This window comes from Carcharodon carcharias, chromosome 5 (assembly GCF_017639515.1).
Source record: "Carcharodon carcharias isolate sCarCar2 chromosome 5, sCarCar2.pri, whole genome shotgun sequence".
NCBI classification, from domain to species: domain Eukaryota; kingdom Metazoa; phylum Chordata; class Chondrichthyes; order Lamniformes; family Lamnidae; genus Carcharodon; species Carcharodon carcharias.
Window position 1 is genome coordinate 24,468,026 of NC_054471.1, and position 21,089 is coordinate 24,489,114.

The 21,089-nt window shown below is 46.4% G+C and overlaps 1 protein-coding gene across 1 annotated transcript in view; it reads right to left on the minus strand.

The window, feature by feature from the left end:
* Nucleotides 1-719: 719 nt before the first annotated feature.
* LOC121278256 (calpain-9-like) overlaps nt 720-21,089 on the minus strand; it is a 233,754-nt gene continuing 213,384 nt past the window's right edge. The window contains exon 23 of the mRNA XM_041188486.1: nt 720-1,331. Coding sequence (XP_041044420.1) covers nt 1,216-1,331 — 116 coding nt within the window. The 3' untranslated portion in view covers nt 720-1,215. The remainder of the gene's footprint in view (nt 1,332-21,089) is intronic.

The window sequence follows — 21,089 nt, forward strand, 5'->3', positions numbered from 1 at the left end:
ATGTACAGTAGGTCACACACTGTCCTTTCCCCCCTGGGACTGGGTGGTACAGTAGGTCACACACTGTCCTTTCCCCTCTGGGACTCGGTGGTACACTGTGTCACACACTGTCCTTGTTCCTCTGGGACTGGGTTTAATTGCAGGTCCGATTGATGTTATGAATTTTACAATTGGTTCTCGTTGCTCCTGTTGCCTGGGTGAGGTTTTGTCCTGTCAAAGCTACTTAAAATACCTCCAATCATGTATTGGGGCATGTGGTTTTTGAAGCATCACTTACACTCAGCCAAAGGAGGCATTAGGCACCTTTCATATATTAACAAGAGACTGCTCAGGGTAATTTGCATTGCAGTGAATTTGGAGCAGATGTGAGGCCTGTGGCCCTCAGCTTCCCCTGCTCTGGATGCAGCTGAGCAAGTGGCCAGTGCCAAAATGGTGAAGTAAACATTGATTTTGGATCTTAAATGCTCTACCCGGCTCCACAGCAATTTGTGTTCCTGTGGAAATGTGTGAGCGGCCTCGAGGAACATGGCGGGCTCTGGCATCCCCCACAATATAATCAAATGAGGCTCAAAGCCCGTTTTAGGGAGAGCCTCACATCTCAAGCTAAAAGTAAGAAAAGACTTAAATCGTTGCCCCGATAACTCCAATTTATCGTCACCACCACTGAGAAACCATGGGCCTTCGGGCCTTCTATAGATTCCATCTCGTGAAAGCTTTTGTGAAGGATCTTACCATGTATTTGTGACAACCTAACACAAAGAAAACCTTTCTATCGTCCCCTTTTCCAAATTGTTTCACCAGGCAGCTTGGATTTTGACGTCTCTCGGAGTAAAATTAAAAAGAAAATTGGCAATACAAAATGATCCCCCCACCCCCAGCATCATGCAGACATTGAAACAACTGACATACTAAAAGTCCAATTCACAAGGGCCACAGGGATTCCAGGAACTTTAGAAAACAAGCAAAGACATCGGTTGCCGGTTGGGTAAGGGCAGCTCCTGTTGGCAATTCTTTACAGTGTTGTTTCTCAGGTGTCTTTTTGTGATTTTTGTTGAGATGATAGGTGCTGGGTGTCATCCAGAGGTGAAGCATCAAAACTGCCTTTCCTTCCAATGCATAGATGTGTCGTCCAGTTCGAGTATACTGAGTTCCTTGTGCATGGCTCCCAACCAGGGTGTCAGCCACTGTCTACTGAACACGGACACGTGCCGCATTCTAACACAGAAATCGAAGCCCATCACAGCCCAACATGATTTCCACCCGGATACCAGTCTTCAGCTCAGTGTTGGAATAGCAAATTCCTTTTAAAAATAAGTAGTGAGCAGCATCCACTGTGAAGGAGAGATGAAGAACATTGAGATGGCTCTGTTAATGTTTAACAATCAGAGATACGCGCATGTACAATACATTAAAAACAAAATGGAGTCACTGAGAAACCAGCAACCTGTTGAACCAAGTGGAGGCAAATCAAAGAAGTGGAGGCAAATCAAAGCACAAATGAATTAGATTCATCCCGTGGGAAACAGTGAAATTTTACAAATGGAAAGCCAAGATGCAGGATAATGAACTATAGGACAGGACATTGTCAAGGCTGGGTGATGGGCCATGGATTAAAATATAGGGCAGAATGTTACAACCCGTGGGAGTGGGTGCGAGAGTCAGCAGCATGCCCACCCACAGTTAAGAGGCCGAGTAAGGCCATTAATGCATTAAGTAAGAGTGATATTTCGCTGCCCATCCAAAATTATGGTTGGCAGGCGGGTAAATTAACCAGGCAGCCTTTGGAGTTTTGAGGGAACCTCATCCATGGAGGGGATAGATTTCTGAGAATAATTACAAAAATATGTTTTGACAGAATTTTCATTGTCTGTATGTTTAGGTGAGTGAGTCCTATGTGGGGAGATATTTTTCAGAAATTCATAATCTTTATTTTTGTTTTTAAACTTCACTTCCTTGTGGCAGCTCTCTGCCTTCAGGGAGCTGGCATTGTGCACTCACCCGTGCCCACGCTGGCATCAGCGCTGCCCTCATCTGCCCCCCCCCGACCGACAGCACTGCCCTCATCCGCCCCCCCAACAACCGATGGCGCTGCCCTCATCCGCTCCCCCCCCCGCACGACAGCGCTGACCTCTTCCTGCCCCCACCCTGATAGCACTGACCTCTTTTTGCCCCCACCCTGATAGCACTGACCTCTTCCTGCCCCCACCCTGATAGTGCTGACCTCTTCCTGCCCCCACCCTGATAGCGCTGACCTCTTCCCGCCCCCACCCCGACGGCGCTGACCTCTTCCTGCCCCCACCCTGATAGCACTGACCGCTTTTTGCCCCCACCCTGATAGCACTGACCTCTTTTTGCCCCCACCCCGACGGCGCTGACCTCATCCGCTCCCAACCCCGACGGCGCTGACCTCTTCCTGCCCCCACCCTGATAGCGCTGACCTCTTCCCACCCCCACCCTGATAGCGCTGACCTCTTCCCAGCGCCCCCCACCCCGATGGCGCTGACCTCTTCCTGCCCCCACCCTGACAGCGCTGACCTCTTCCCACACCCACCCTGACAGCGCTGACCTCTTCCCATCCCCACCCCGACGGCGCTGCCATCTTCCCACCCCCACCCTGACAGTGCTGCCCTCTTCCCACCCCCACCCTGATAGCGCTGACCTCTTCCCACCCCCACCCTGACAGCGCTGCCCTCTTCCCACCCCCACCCTGATAGCGCTGACCTCTTCCTGCCCCCACCCTGATAGCGCTGACATCTTCCCAGCAGCCCCCACCCCGACGGCGCTGACCACTTCCCAGCACCCCCCACCCCAACAGCGCTGACCTATTCCCAGCGCCCCCCACCCCGACGGCGCTGACCTCTTCCCAGCACCCCCCACCCCAACAGCGCTGACCTCCTCCCAGCGCCCCCCACCCCGACGGCGCTGACCTCTTCCCGCCACCACCCCGACGGCGCTGACCTCTTCCCAGCGCCCCCCACCCTGACGGCGCTGACCTCTTCCCGCCCCCACCCTGACGGCGCTGACCTCTTCATGCCCCCACCCTGATAGTGCTGCCCTCTTCCCACCACCACCCTGATAGCGCTGCCCTCTTCCCAACCCCACCCTGAGAGCGCTGCCCTCTTCAGCGTGTCTTTCATGCTGTCTGGCCGTTAACTGGTGAGTCAGTGTGAAATCACGGCCGGGAGACGATGGGGGTCACAGGGATGCAACCCGCCCACTCTGCCCAGCTGAGGAGCCGAAAATCCTGCCCACACAAAGTTGTCAATACAGGACGATGGGACATGGATTATAGTGCAGGACATTGTCAACTCTGGGTGATGGGACATGGAATATAGTGCAGGACATTGTCAATTCTGGGTGATGGGACATGGATTATAGTGCAGGACATTGTCAATGCTGGGTGATGGGACATGGATTATAGTGCAGGACATTGTCAATGCTGGGTGATGGGACATGGATTATAGTGCAGGACATTGTCAATGCTGGGTGATGGGACATGGATTATAGTGCAGGACATTGTCAATGCTGGGTGATGGGACATGGATTATAGTGCAGGACATTGTCAATGCTGGGTGATGGGACATGGATTATAGTGCAGGACATTGTCAATGCTCGGTGATGGGACATGGATTATAGTGCAGAACATTGTCAATGCTGGGTGATGGGACATGGATTATAGTGCAGGACATTGTCAATGCTGGGTGATGGGACATTGATTATAGTGCAGGACATTGTCAATGCTGAGTGATGGGACATGGATTATAGTGCAGGATATTGTCAATGCTGGGTGATGGGACATGGATTATAGTGCAGGACATTGTCAATGCTGGGTGATGGCACATGGATTATAGTGCAGGACATTGTCAATGCTGAGTGATGGGACATGGATTATACTGCAGGACATTGTCAATACAGGGTGTTGGGACATGGATTATAGTGCAGGACATTGTCAATGCTGGGTGATCGGACATGGATTATAGTGCAGGACATTGTCAATGCTGGGTGATGGGAAATGGATTATAGTGCAGGACATTGTCAATGCTGGGTGATCGGACATGGATTATAGTGCAGGACATTGTCAATGCTGGGTGATGGGACATGGATTATAGTGCAGGACATTGTCAATGCTGGGTGATGGGACATGGATTATAGTGCAGGACATTGTCAATGCTGGGTCATGGGACATGGATTATAGTGCAGGACATTGTAAATGCTGGGTGATCGGACATGGATTATAGTGCAGGACATTGTCAATGCTGGGTGATGGGACATGGATTATAGTGCAGGACATTGTCAATGCTGAGTGATGGGACATGGATTATAGTGCAGGACATTGTCAATGCTGGGTGATGGCACATGGATTATAGCGCAGGACATTGTCAATACTGGGTGATGGGATATGGATTATAGTGCAAGACATTGTCAATGCTGAGTGATGGGAAATGGATTATAGTGCAGGACATTGTCAATGCTGGGTCATGGGACATGGATTATAGTGCAGGACATTGTCAATGCTGGGTGATGGGACATGGATTAAAGTGCAGGACATGGTCAATACGGGGTGATGGGACATGGATTATAGTGCAGGACATTGTCAATGCTGGGTGATGGGACATGGATTATAGTGCAGGACATTGTCAAAGCTGGGTGATGGGACATGGATTATAGTGCAGGACATTGTCAATGCTGGGTCATGGGACATTGATTATAGTGCAGGACATTGTAAATGCTGGGTGATCAGACATGGATTATAGTGCAGGGCACTGTCAATGCTGGGTGATGGGACATGGATTATAGTGCAGGACCTTGTCAATATGGGTGATTGGACATGGATTATAGTGCAGGACATTGTCAATACTGGGTGATGGGACATAGATTATAGTGCAGGACATTGTCAATGCTGGGTGATCGGACATGGATTATAGTGCAGGACATTGTGAATGCTGGGTGATCGGACATGGATTATAGAGCAGGACATTGTCAATGCTGGGTGATGGGACATGGATTATAGTGCAGGACATTGTCAATGCTGAGAGATGGGACATGGATTATAGTGCAGGACATTGTCAATGCTGGGTGATGGGACATGGATTATAGCGCAGGACATTGTCAATACTGGGTGATGGGATATGGATTATAGTGCAAGACATTGTCAATGCTGAGTGATGGGACATGGATTATAGTGCAGGACATTGTCAATGCTGGGTGATGGGACATGGATTATAGTGCAGGACATTGTGAATGCTGGGTGATGGGACATGGATTATAGTGCAGGACATTGTCAATGCTGGGTGATGGGACATGGATTATAGTGCAGGACATTGTCAATTCTGGGTGATGGGACATGGATTATAGTGCAAGACATTGTCAATGCTGAGTGATGGGACATGGATTATAGTGCAGAACATTGTCAATGCTGAGAGATGGGACATGGATTATAGTGCAGGACATTGTCAATGCTGGGTGATGGGACATGGATTATAGTGCAGGACATTGTCAATGCTGCGTGATGGGACATGGATTGTGGTGCACGACATTGTCAAAACTGGTTGGTCAGACATGGATTATAGTGCAGGACATTGTCAATGCTGGGTGATCGGACATGGATTATAGTGCAGGACACTGTCAATATGGGTGATCGGACATGGATTATAGTGCAGGACATTGTCAATAATGGGTGATGGGACATATATTATAGTGCAGGACATTGTCCATGCTGGGTGATCGGACATGGATTATAGTGCAGGACATTGTCAATGCTGGGTGATGGGACATGGATTATAGTGCAGGACATTGTCAATGCTGGGTGATCGGACATGGATTATAGTGCAGGACATTGTCAATGCTGGGTGATGGGACATGGATTATAGTGCAGGACATTGTCAATGCTGGGTGATGGGACATGGATTATAGTGCAGGACATTGTCAATGCTCGGTGATGGGACATGGATTATAGTGCAGAACATTGTCAATGCTGGGTGATGGGACATGGATTATAGTGCAGGACATTGTCAATGCTGGGTGATGGGACATTGATTATAGTGAAGGACATTGTCAATGCTGAGTGATGGGACATGGATTATAGTGCAGGATATTGTCAATGCTGGGTGATGGGACAGGGATTATAGTGCAGGACATTGTCAATACTGGGTGATGGGACATGGATTATAGTGCAGGACATTGTCAATGCTGAGTGATGGGACATGGATTATAGTGCAGGACATTGTCAATGCTGGGTGATGGGACATGGATTATAGTGCAGGACATTGTCAATGCTGGGTGATGGGACATTGATTATAGTGCAGGACATGGTCAATACGGGGTGATGGGACATGGATTATAGTGCAGGACATTGTCAATGCTGGGTGATGGGACATGGATTATAGTGCAGGACATTGTCAATGCTGGGTGATGGGACATGGATTATAGTGCAGGACTTTGTCAATACGGGGTGATGGGACATGGATTATAGTGCAGGACATTGTCGATGCTGGGTGATGGGACATGGATTATAATGCAGGACATTGTCAATGCTGGGTGATGAGACATGGATTATAGTGCAGGACATTGTCAATGCTGGGTGATGGGACATGGATTATAGTGCAGGACATTGTCAATACAGGGTGATGGGACATGGATTATAGTGCAGGATATTGTCAATGCTGGGTGATGGGACATGGATTATAGTGCAGGACATTGTCAACTCTGGGTGATGGGACATGGATTATAGTGCAAGACATTGTCAATGCTGAGTGATGGGACATGGATTATAGTGCAGGACATTGTCAATGCTGAGTGATGGGACATGGATTATAGTGCAGGACAATGTCAATGCTGGGTGATGGGAAATGGATTATAGTGCAGGACATTGTCAATGCTGAGTGATGGGACATGGATTATAGTGCAGGACATTGTCAATGCTGAGTGATGGGACATGGATTATAGTGCAGGACATTGTCAATGCTGGGTGATCGGACATGGATTATAGTGCAGGACATTGTCAATGCTGGGTGATGGGACATGGATTATAGTGCAGGACATTGTCAATGCTGGGTGATGGGACATGGATTATAGTGCAGGACATTGTCAATGCTGAGTGATGGGACATTGATTATAGTGCAGGACATTGTCAATGCTGAGTGATGGGACATGGATTATAGTGCAGGACATTGTCAATGCTGGGTGATCGGACATGGATTATAGTGCAGGACATTGTCAATGCTGGGTGATGGGACATGGATTATAGTGCAGGACATTGTCAATGCTGGGTGATGGGACATGGATTATAGTGCAGGACATTGTCAATGCTGAGTGATGGGACATTGATTATAGTGCAGGACATTGTCAATGCTGAGTGATGGGACATGGATTATAGTGCAGGACATTGTCAATGCTGGGTGATCGGACCTGGATTATAGTGCAGGACATTGTTAATGCTGAGTGATGGGACATGGATTATAGTGCAGGACATTGTCAATACGGGGTGATGACACATGGATTATAGTGCAGGATATTGTCAATGTTGGGTGATGGGACATGGATTATAGTGCAGGACATTGTCAATACGGGGTGATGGGACATGGATTATGCTGCAGGACATTGTCAATGCTGAGTGATCGGACATAGATTATAGTGCAGGACATTGTCAATATGGGTGATCGGACATGGATTATAGTGCAGGACATTGACAATAATGGGTGATGGGACATGGATTATAGTGCAGGACATTGTCAATACGGGGTAATGGGACATGGATTATAGTGCAGGACATTGTCAATACGGGGTGATGACACATGGATTATAGTGCAGGACATGGTCAAAGCTGGGTGATGGGACATGGATTATAGTGCAGGACATTGTCAATACCGGGTGATGGGACATGGATTACAGTGCAGGACATTGTCAATGCTGAGTGATCGGACATAGATTATAGTGCAGGACATTGTCAATGCTGGGTGATGGGACACGGATTATAGTGCAGGACATTGTCAATGCTGGGTGATGGGACATGGATTATAGTGCAGGACATTGTCAATGCTGGGTGATGGGACATGGATTATAGTGCAGGACATTGTCAATGCTGGGTGATGGGACATGGATTATAGTGCAGGACATTGTCAATGCTGGGTGATGGGACATGGATTATAGTGCAGGACATTGTCAATTCTGGGTGATGGGACATGGATTATATTGCAAGACATTGTCAATGCTGAGTGATGGGACATGGATTATAGTGCAGGACATTGTCAATGCTGAGTGATGAGACATGGATTGTAGTGCAGGACATTGTCAATGCTGGGTGATGGGACATGGATTATAGTGCAGGACATTGTCAATGCTGCGTGATGGGACATGGATTATAGTGCAGGACATTGTCAATGCTGGGTGGTCGGACATGGATTATAGTGCAGGACATTGTCAATGCTGGGTGATCGGACATGGATTATAGTGCAGGACATTGTCAATATGGGTGATCGGACATGGATTATAGTGCAGGACATTGACAATAATGGGTGATGGGACATATATTATAGTGCAGGACATTGTCAATGCTGGGTGATCGGACATGGATTATAGTGCAGGACATTGTCAATGCTGGGTGATGGGACATGGATTATAGTGCAGAACATTGTCAATGCTGGGTGATGGGACATGGATTATAGTGCAAGACATTGTCAATGCTGGGTGATGGGACATTGATTATAGTGCAGGACATTGTCAATGCTGAGTGATGGGACATGGATTATAGTGCAGGATATTGTCAATGCTGGGTGATGGGACAGGGATTATAGTGCAGGACATTGTCAATACTGGGTGATGGGACATGGATTATAGTGCAGGACATTGTCAATGCTGAGTGATGGGACATGGATTATAGTGCAGGACATTGTCAATGCTGGGTGATGGGACATGGATTATAGTGCAGGACATTGTCAATGCTGGGTGATGGGACATGGATTATAGTGCAGATCATTGTCAATGCTCGGTGATGGGACATGGATTATAGTGCAGGACATTGTCAATGCTGAGTGATGGGACATTGATTATAGTGCAGGACATTGTCAATGCTGAGTGATGGGACATGGATTATAGTGCAGGTTATTGTCAATGCTGGGTGATGGGACAGGGATTATAGTGCAGGACATTGTCAATACTGGGTGATGGGACATGGATTATAGTGCAGGACATTGTCAATGCTGAGTGATGGGACATGGATTATAGTGCAGGACATTGTCAATGCTGGGTGATGGGACATGGATTATAGTGCAGGACATTGTCAATGCTGGGTGATGGGACATTGATTATAGTGCAGGACATGGTCATTACGGGGTGATGGGACATGGAATATAGTGCAGGACATTGTGAATGCTGGGTGATGGGACATGGATTATAGTGCAGGACATTGTCAATGCTGGGTCATGGGACATGGATTATAGTGCAGGACATTGTCAATACGGGGTGATGGGACATGGATTATAGTGCAGGACATTGTCAATGGTGGGTGATGGGACATGGATTATAGTGCAGGACATTGTCAACTCTGGGTGATGGGACATGGATTATAGTGCAAGACATTGTCAATGCTGAGTGATGGGACATGGATTATAGTGCAGGACATTGTCAATGCTGAGTGATGGGAGATGGATTATAGTGCAGGACATTGTCAATGCTGGGTGATGGGACATGGATTATAGTGCAGGACATTGTCAATGCTGAGTGATGGGACATGGATTATAGTGCAGGACATTCTCAATGCTGAGTGATGGGACATGGATTATAGTGCAGGACATTGTCAATGCTGGGTGATCGGACATGGATTATAGTGCAGGACATTGTCAATGCTGGGTGATGGGACATGGATTATAGTGCAGGACATTGTCAATGCTGGGTGATGGGACATGGATTATAGTGCAGGACATTGACAATGCTGAGTGATGGGACATGGATTATAGTGCAGGACATTGTCAATGCTGAGTGATGGGACATGGATTATAGTGCAGGACATTGTCAATGCTGGGTGATCGGACCTGGATTATAGTGCAGGACATTGTCAATGCTGAGTGATGGGACATGGATTATAGTGCAGGACATTGTCAATGCTGAGTGATGGGACATGGATTATAGTGCAGGACATTGTCAATACGGGGTGATGACACATGGATTATAGTGCAGGATATTGTCAATGCTGGGTGATGGGACATGGATTATAGTGCAGGACATTGTCAATACGGGGTGATGGGACATGGATTATACTGCAGGACATTGTCAATGCTGAGTGATCGGACATAGATTATAGTGCAGGACATTGTCAATGCTGGGTGATGGGACACGGATTATAGTGCAGGACATTGTCAATGCTGGGTGATGGGACATGGATTATAGTGCAGGACATTGTCAATGCTGGGTGATGGGACATGGATTATAGTGCAGGACATTATCAATGCTGGGTGATGGGACATGGATTATAGTGCAGGACATTGTCAATGCTGAGTGAGGGGACATGGATTATAGTGCAGGACATTGTCAATGCTGAGTGATGGGACATGGATTATAGTGCAGGACATTGTCAATGCTGGGTGATCGGACATGGATTATAGTGCAGGACATTGTCAATGCTGGGTGATGGGACATGGATTATAGTGCAGGACAATGTCAATGCTGGGTGATGGGACATGGATTATAGTGCAGGACATTGTCAATGCTGAGTGATGGGACATAGATTATAGTGCAGGACATTGTCAATGCTGGGTGATCGGACCTGGATTATAGTGCAGGACATTGTTAATGCTGAGTGATGGGACATGGATTATAGTGCAGGACATTGTCAATGCTGAGTGATGGGACATAGATTATAGTGCAGGACATTGTCAATGCTGGGTGATCGGACCTGGATTATAGTGCAGGACATTGTTAATGCTGAGTGATGGGACATGGATTATAGTGCAGGACATTGTCAATACGGGGTGATGACACATGGATTATAGTGCAGGATATTGTCAATGCTGGGTGATGGGACATGGATTATAGTGCAGGACATTGTCAATACGGGGTGATGGGACATGGATTATACTGCAGGACATTGTCAATGCTGAGTGATCGGACATAGATTATAGTGCCGGACATTGTCAATGCTGGGTGATGGGACACGGATTATAGTGCAGGACATTGTCAATGCTGGGTGATGGGACATGGATTATAGTGCAGGACATTGTCAATGCTATGTGATGGGACATGGATTATAGTGCAGGACATTGTCAATGCTGGGTGATGGGACATGGATTATAGTGCAGGACATTATCAATGCTGAGTGATGGGACATGGATTATATTGCAGGACATTGTCAATGCTGAGTGAGGGGACATGGATTATAGTGCAGGACATTGTCAATGCTGGGTGATGGGACATTGATTATAGTGCAGGACATTGTCAATGCTGAGTGATGGGACATGGATTATAGTGCAGGATATTGTCAATGCTGGGTGATGGGACAGGGATTATAGTGCAGGACATTGTCAATACTGGGTGATGGGACATGGATTATAGTGCAGGACATTGTCAATGCTGAGTGATGGGACATGGATTATAGTGCAGGACATTGTCAATGCTGGGTGATGGGACATGGATTATAGTGCAGGACATTGTCAATGCTGGGTGATGGGACATGGATTATAGTGCAGAACATTGTCAATGCTGGGTGATGGGACATGGATTATAGTGCAGGACATTGTCAATGCTGGGTGATGGGACATTGATTATAGTGCAGGACATTGTCAATGCTGAGTGATGGGACATGGATTATAGTGCAGGTTATTGTCAATGCTGGGTGATGGGACAGGGATTATAGTGCAGGACATTGTCAATACTGGGTGATGGGACATGGATTATAGTGCAGGACATTGTCAATGCTGAGTGATGGGACATGGATTATAGTGCAGGACATTGTCAATGCTGGGTGATGGGACATGGATGATAGTGCAGGACATTGTCAATGCTGGGTGATGGGACATTGATTATAGTGCAGGACATGGTCAATACGGGGTGATGGGACATGGATTATAGTGCAGGACATTGTGAATGCTGGGTGATGGGACATGGATTATAGTGCAGGACATTGTCAATGCTGGGTCATGGGACATGGATTATAGTGCAGGACATTGTCAATACGGGGTGATGGGACATGGATTATAGTGCAGGACATTGTCAATGCTGGGTGATGGGACATGGATTATAGTGCAGGACATTGTCAACTCTGGGTGATGGGACATGGATTATAGTGCAAGACATTGTCAATGCTGAGTGATGGGACATGGATTATAGTGCAGGACATTGTCAATGCTGAGTGAGGGGACATGGATTATAGTGCAGGACATTGTCAATGCTGGGTGATGGGACATGGATTATAGTGCAGGACATTGTCAATGCTGAGTGATGGGACATGGATTATAGTGCAGGACATTCTCAATGCTGAGTGATGGGACATGGATTATAGTGCAGGACATTGTCAATGCTGGGTGATCGGACATGGATTATTTTGCAGGACATTGTCAATACGGGGTGATGACACATGGATTATAGTGCAGGATATTGTCAATGCTGGGTGATGGGACATGGATTATAGTGCAGGACATTGTCAATACGGGGTGATGGGACATGGATTATACTGCAGGACATTGTCAATGCTGAGTGATCGGACATAGATTATAGTGCAGGACATTGTCAATGCTGGGTGATGGGACACGGATTATAGTGCAGGACATTGTCAATGCTGGGTGATGGGACATGGATTATAGTGCAGGACATTGTCAATGCTGGGTGATGGGACATGGATTATAGTGCAGGACATTATCAATGCTGGGTGATGGGACATGGATTATAGTGCAGGACATTGTCAATGCTGAGTGAGGGGACATGGATTATAGTGCAGGACATTGTCAATGCTGAGTGATGGGACATGGATTATAGTGCAGGACATTGTCAATGCTGGGTGATCGGACATGGATTATAGTGCAGGACATTGTCAATGCTGGGTGATGGGACATGGATTATAGTGCAGGACAATGTCAATGCTGGGTGATGGGACATGGATTATAGTGCAGGACATTGTCAATGCTGAGTGATGGGACATTGATTATAGTGCAGGACATTGTCAATGCTGAGTGATGGGACATAGATTATAGTGCAGGACATTGTCAATGCTGGGTGATCGGACCTGGATTATAGTGCAGGACATTGTTAATGCTGAGTGATGGGACATGGATTATAGTGCAGGACATTGTCAATACGGGGTGATGACACATGGATTATAGTGCAGGATATTGTCAATGCTGGGTGATGGGACATGGATTATAGTGCAGGACATTGTCAATACGGGGTGATGGGACATGGATTATACTGCAGGACATTGTCAATGCTGAGTGATCGGACATAGATTATAGTGCCGGACATTGTCAATGCTGGGTGATGGGACACGGATTATAGTGCAGGACATTGTCAATGCTGGGTGATGGGACATGGATTATAGTGCAGGACATTGTCAATGCTATGTGATGGGACATGGATTATAGTGCAGGACATTGTCAATGCTGGGTGATGGGACATGGATTATAGTGCAGGACATTATCAATGCTGAGTGATGGGACATGGATTATATTGCAGGACATTGTCAATGCTGAGTGAGGGGACATGGATTATAGTGCAGGACATTGTCAATGCTGGGTGATGGGACATTGATTATAGTGCAGGACATTGTCAATGCTGAGTGATGGGACATGGATTATAGTGCAGGATATTGTCAATGCTGGGTGATGGGACAGGGATTATAGTGCAGGACATTGTCAATACTGGGTGATGGGACATGGATTATAGTGCAGGACATTGTCAATGCTGAGTGATGGGACATGGATTATAGTGCAGGACATTGTCAATGCTGGGTGATGGGACATGGATTATAGTGCAGGACATTGTCAATGCTGGGTGATGGGACATGGATTATAGTGCAGAACATTGTCAATGCTGGGTGATGGGACATGGATTATAGTGCAGGACATTGTCAATGCTGGGTGATGGGACATTGATTATAGTGCAGGACATTGTCAATGCTGAGTGATGGGACATGGATTATAGTGCAGGTTATTGTCAATGCTGGGTGATGGGACAGGGATTATAGTGCAGGACATTGTCAATACTGGGTGATGGGACATGGATTATAGTGCAGGACATTGTCAATGCTGAGTGATGGGACATGGATTATAGTGCAGGACATTGTCAATGCTGGGTGATGGGACATGGATTATAGTGCAGGACATTGTCAATGCTGGGTGATGGGACATTGATTATAGTGCAGGACATGGTCAATACGGGGTGATGGGACATGGATTATAGTGCAGGACATTGTGAATGCTGGGTGATGGGACATGGATTATAGTGCAGGACATTGTCAATGCTGGGTCATGGGACATGGATTATAGTGCAGGACATTGTCAATACGGGGTGATGGGACATGGATTATAGTGCAGGACATTGTCAATGCTGGGTGATGGGACATGGATTATAGTGCAGGACATTGTCAACTCTGGGTGATGGGACATGGATTATAGTGCAAGACATTGTCAATGCTGAGTGATGGGACATGGATTATAGTGCAGGACATTGTCAATGCTGAGTGAGGGGACATGGATTATAGTGCAGGACATTGTCAATGCTGGGTGATGGGACATGGATTATAGTGCAGGACATTGTCAATGCTGAGTGATGGGACATGGATTATAGTGCAGGACATTCTCAATGCTGAGTGATGGGACATGGATTATAGTGCAGGACATTGTCAATGCTGGGTGATCGGACATGGATTATTTTGCAGGACATTGTCAATGCTGGGTGATGGGACATGGATTATAGTGCAGGACATTGTCAATGCTGGGTGATAGGACATGGATTATAGTGCAGGACATTGTCAATGCTGAGTGATGGGACATGGATTATAGTGCAGGACATTGTCAATGCTGGGTGATCGGACCTGGATTATAGTGCAGGACATTGTTAATGCTGAGTGATGGGACATGGATTATAGTGCAGGACATTGTCAATACGGGGTGATGACACATGGATTATAGTGCAGGATATTGTCAATGCTGGGTGATGGGACATGGATTATAGTGCAGGACATTGTCAATACAGGGTGATGGGACATGGATTATACTGCAGGACATTGTCAATGCTGAGTGATCGGACATAGATTATAGTGCAGGACATTGTCAATGCTGGGTGATGGGACACGGATTATAGTGCAGGACATTGTCAATGCTGGGTGATGGGACATGGATTATAGTGCAGGACATTGTCAATGCTATGTGATGGGACATGGATTATAGTGCAGGACATTGTCAATGCTGGGTGATGGGACATGGATTATAGTGCAGGACATTATCAATGCTGAGTGATGGGACATGGATTATATTGCAGGACATTGTCAATGCTGAGTGAGGGGACATGGATTATAGTGCAGGACATTGTCAATGCTGGGTGATGGGACATTGATTATAGTGCAGGACATTGTCAATGCTGAGTGATGGGACATGGATTATAGTGCAGGATATTGTCAATGCTGGGTGATGGGACAGGGATTATAGTGCAGGACATTGTCAATACTGGGTGATGGGACATGGATTATAGTGCAGGACATTGTCAATGCTGAGTGATGGGACATGGATTATAGTGCAGGACATTGTCAATGCTGGGTGATGGGACATGGATTATAGAGCAGGACATTGTCAATGCTGGGTGATGGGACATGGATTATAGTGCAGAACATTGTCAATGCTGGGTGATGGGACATGGATTATAGTGCAGGACATTGTCAATGCTGGGTGATGGGACATTGATTATAGTGCAGGACATTGTCAATGCTGAGTGATGGGACATGGATTATAGTGCAGGTTATTGTCAATGCTGGGTGATGGGACAGGGATTATAGTGCAGGACATTGTCAATACTGGGTGATGGGACATGGATTATAGTGCAGGACATTGTCAATGCTGAGTGATGGGACATGGATTATAGTGCAGGACATTGTCAATGCTGGGTGATGGGACATGGATTATAGTGCAGGACATTGTCAATGCTGGGTGATGGGACATTGATTATAGTGCAGGACATGGTCAATACGGGGTGATGGGACATGGATTATAGTGCAGGACATTGTGAATGCTGGGTGATGGGACATGGATTATAGTGCAGGACATTGTCAATGCTGGGTCATGGGACATGGATTATAGTGCAGGACATTGTCAATACGGGGTGATGGGACATGGATTATAGTGCAGGACATTGTCAATGCTGGGTGATGGGACATGGATTATAGTGCAGGACATTGTCAACTCTGGGTGATGGGACATGGATTATAGTGCAAGACATTGTCAATGCTGAGTGATGGGACATGGATTATAGTGCAGGACATTATCAATGCTGGGTGATGGGACATGGATTATAGTGCAGGACATTGTCAATGCTGAGTGAGGGGACATGGATTATAGTGCAGGACATTGTCAATGCTGAGTGATGGGACATGGATTATAGTGCAGGACATTGTCAATGCTGGGTGATCGGACATGGATTATAGTGCAGGACATTGTCAATGCTGGGTGATGGGACATGGATTATAGTGCAGGACAATGTCAATGCTGGGTGATGGGACATGGATTATAGTGCAGGACATTGTCAATGCTGAGTGATGGGACATTGATTATAGTGCAGGACATTGTCAATGCTGAGTGATGGGACATAGATTATAGTGCAGGACATTGTCAATGCTGGGTGATCGGACCTGGATTATAGTGCAGGACATTGTTAATGCTGAGTGATGGGACATGGATTATAGTGCAGGACATTGTCAATACGGGGTGATGACACATGGATTATAGTGCAGGATATTGTCAATGCTGGGTGATGGGACATGGATTATAGTGCAGGACATTGTCAATACGGGGTGATGGGACATGGATTATACTGCAGGACATTGTCAATGCTGAGTGATCGGACATAGATTATAGTGCCGGACATTGTCAATGCTGGGTGATGGGACACGGATTATAGTGCAGGACATTGTCAATGCTGGGTGATGGGACATGGATTATAGTGCAGGACATTGTCAATGCTATGTGATGGGACATGGATTATAGTGCAGGACATTGTCAATGCTGAGTGATGGGACATGGATTATAGTGCAGGACATTGTCAATGCTGGGTGATGGGACATGGATTATAGAGCAGGACATTGTCAATGCTGGGTGATGGGACATGGATTATAGTGCAGAACATTGTCAATGCTGGGTGATGGGACATGGATTATAGTGCAGGACATTGTCAATGCTGGGTGATGGGACATTGATTATAGTGCAGGACATTGTCAATGCTGAGTGATGGGACATGGATTATAGTGCAGGTTATTGTCAATGCTGGGTGATGGGACAGGGATTATAGTGCAGGACATTGTCAATACTGGGTGATGGGACATGGATTATAGTGCAGGACATTGTCAATGCTGAGTGATGGGACATGGATTATAGTGCAGGACATTGTCAATGCTGGGTGATGGGACATGGATTATAGTGCAGGACATTGTCAATGCTGGGTGATGGGACATTGATTATAGTGCAGGACATGGTCAATACGGGGTGATGGGACATGGATTATAGTGCAGGACATTGTGAATGCTGGGTGATGGGACATGGATTATAGTGCAGGACATTGTCAATGCTGGGTCATGGGACATGGATTATAGTGCAGGACATTGTCAATACGGGGTGATGGGACATGGATTATAGTGCAGGACATTGTCAATGCTGGGTGATGGGACATGGATTATAGTGCAGGACATTGTCAACTCTGGGTGATGGGACATGGATTATAGTGCAAGACATTGTCAATGCTGAGTGATGGGACATGGATTATAGTGCAGGACATTATCAATGCTGGGTGATGGGACATGGATTATAGTGCAGGACATTGTCAATGCTGAGTGAGGGGACATGGATTATAGTGCAGGACATTGTCAATGCTGAGTGATGGGACATGGATTATAGTGCAGGACATTGTCAATGCTGGGTGATCGGACATGGATTATAGTGCAGGACATTGTCAATGCTGGGTGATGGACATGGATTATAGTGCAGGACAATGTCAATGCTGGGTGATGGGACATGGATTATAGTGCAGGACATTGTCAATGCTGGGTGATGGGACATGGATTATAGTGCAGGACATTGTCAATGCTGAGTGATCGGACATAGATTATAGTGCAGGACATTGTCAATGCTGGGTGATCGGACCTGGATTATAGTGCAGGACATTGTTAATGCTGAGTGATGGGACATGGATTATAGTGCAGGACATTGTCAATACGGGGTGATGGACACATGGATTATAGTGCAGGATATTGTCAATGCTGGGTGATGGGACATGGATTATAGTGCAGGACATTGTCAATACGGGGTGATGGGACATGGATTATACTGCAGGACATTGTCAATGCTGAGTGATCGGACATAGATTATAGTGCCGGACATTGTCAATGCTGGGTGATGGGACACGGATTATAGTGCAGGACATTGTCAATGCTGGGTGATGGGACATGGATTATAGTGCAGGACATTGTCAATGCTATGTGATGGGACATGGATTATAGTGCAGGACATTGTCAATGCTGGGTGATGGGACATGGATTATAGTGCAGGACATTATCAATGCTGAGTGATGGGACATGGATTATATTGCAGGACATTGTCAATGCTGAGTGAGGGGACATGGATTATAGTGCAGGACATTGTCAATGCTGGGTGATGGGACATTGATTATAGTGCAGGACATTGTCAATGCTGAGTGATGGGACATGGATTATAGTGCAGGATATTGTCAATGCTGGGTGATGGGACAGGGATTATAGTGCAGGACATTGTCAATACTGGGTGATGGGACATGGATTATAGTGCAGGACATTGTCAATGCTGAGTGATGGGACATGGATTATAGTGCAGGACATTGTCAATGCTGGGTGATGGGACATGGATTATAGTGCAGGACATTGTCAATGCTGGGTGATGGGACATGGATTATAGTGCAGAACATTGTCAATGCTGGGTGATGGGACATGGATTATAGTGCAGGACATTGTCAATGCTGGGTGATGGGACATTGATTATAGTGCAGGACATTGTCAATGCTGAGTGATGGGACATGGATTATAGTGCAGGTTATTGTCAATGCTGGGTGATGGGACAGGGATTATAGTGCAGGACATTGTCAATACTGGGTGATGGGACATGGATTATAGTGCAGGACATTGTCAATGCTGAGTGATGGGACATGGATTATAGTGCAGGACATTGTCAATGCTGGGTGATGGGACATGGATTATAGTGCAGGACATTGTCAATGCTGGGTGATGGGACATTGATTATAGTGCAGGACATGGTCAATACGGGGTGATGGGACATGGATTATAGTGCAGGACATTGTGAATGCTGGGTGATGGGACATGGATTATAGTGCAGGACATTGTCAATGCTGGGTCATGGGACATGGATTATAGTGCAGGACATTGTCAATACGGGGTGATGGGACATGGATTATAGTGCAGGACATTGTCAATGCTGGGTGATGGGACATGGATTATAGTGCAGGACATTGTCAACTCTGGGTGATGGGACATGGATTATAGTGCAAGACATTGTCAATGCTGAGTGATGGGACATGGATTATAGTGCAGGACATTGTCAATGCTGAGTGAGGGGACATGGATTATAGTGCAGGACATTGTCAATGCTGGGTGATGGGACATGGATTATAGTGCAGGACATTGTCAATGCTGAGTGATGGGACATGGATTATAGTGCAGGACATTCTCAATGCTGAGTGATGGGACATGGATTATAGTGCAGGACATTGTCAATGCTGGGTGATCGGACATGGATTATTTTGCAGGACATTGTCAATGCTGGGTGATGGGACATGGATTATAGTGCAGGACATTGTCAATGCTGGGTGATAGGACATGGATTATAGTGCAGGACATTGTCAATGCTGAGTGATGGGACATGGATTATAGTGCAGGACATTGTCAATGCTGGGTGATCGGACCTGGATTATAGTGCAGGACATTGTTAATGCTGAGTGATGGGACATGGATTATAGTGCAGGACATTGTCAATACGGGGTGATGACACATGGATTATAGTGCAGGATATTGTCAATGCTGGGTGATGGGACATGGATTATAGTGCAGGACATTGTCAATACAGGGTGATGGGACATGGATTATACTGCAGGACATTGTCAATGCTGAGTGATCGGACATAGATTATAGTGCAGGACATTGTCAATGCTGGGTGATGGGACACGGATTATAGTGCAGGACATTGTCAATGCTGGGTGATGGGACATGGATTATAGTGCAGGACATTGTCAATGCTATGTGATGGGACATGGATTATAGTGCAGGACATTGTCAATGCTGGGTGATGGGACATGGATTATAGTGCAGGACATTATCAATGCTGAGTGATGGGACATGGATTATATTGCAGGACATTGTCAATGCTGAGTGAGGGGACATGGATTATAGTGCAGGACATTGTCAATGCTGGGTGATGGGACATTGATTATAGTGCAGGACATTGTCAATGCTGAGTGATGGGACATGGATTATAGTGCAGGATATTGTCAATGCTGGGTGATGGGACAGGGATTATAGTGCAGGACATTGTCAATACTGGGTGATGGGACATGGATTATAGTGCAGGACATTGTCAATGCTGAGTGATGGGACATGGATTATAGTGCAGGACATTGTCAATGCTGGGTGATGGGACATGGATTATAGAGCAGGACATTGTCAATGCTGGGTGATGGGACATGGATTATAGTGCAGAACATTGTCAATGCTGGGTGATGGGACATGGATTATAGTGCAGGACATTGTCAATGCTGGGTGATGGGACATTGATTATAGTGCAGGACATTGTCAATGCTGAGTGATGGGACATGGATTATAGTGCAGGTTATTGTCAATGCTGGGTGATGGGACAGGGATTATA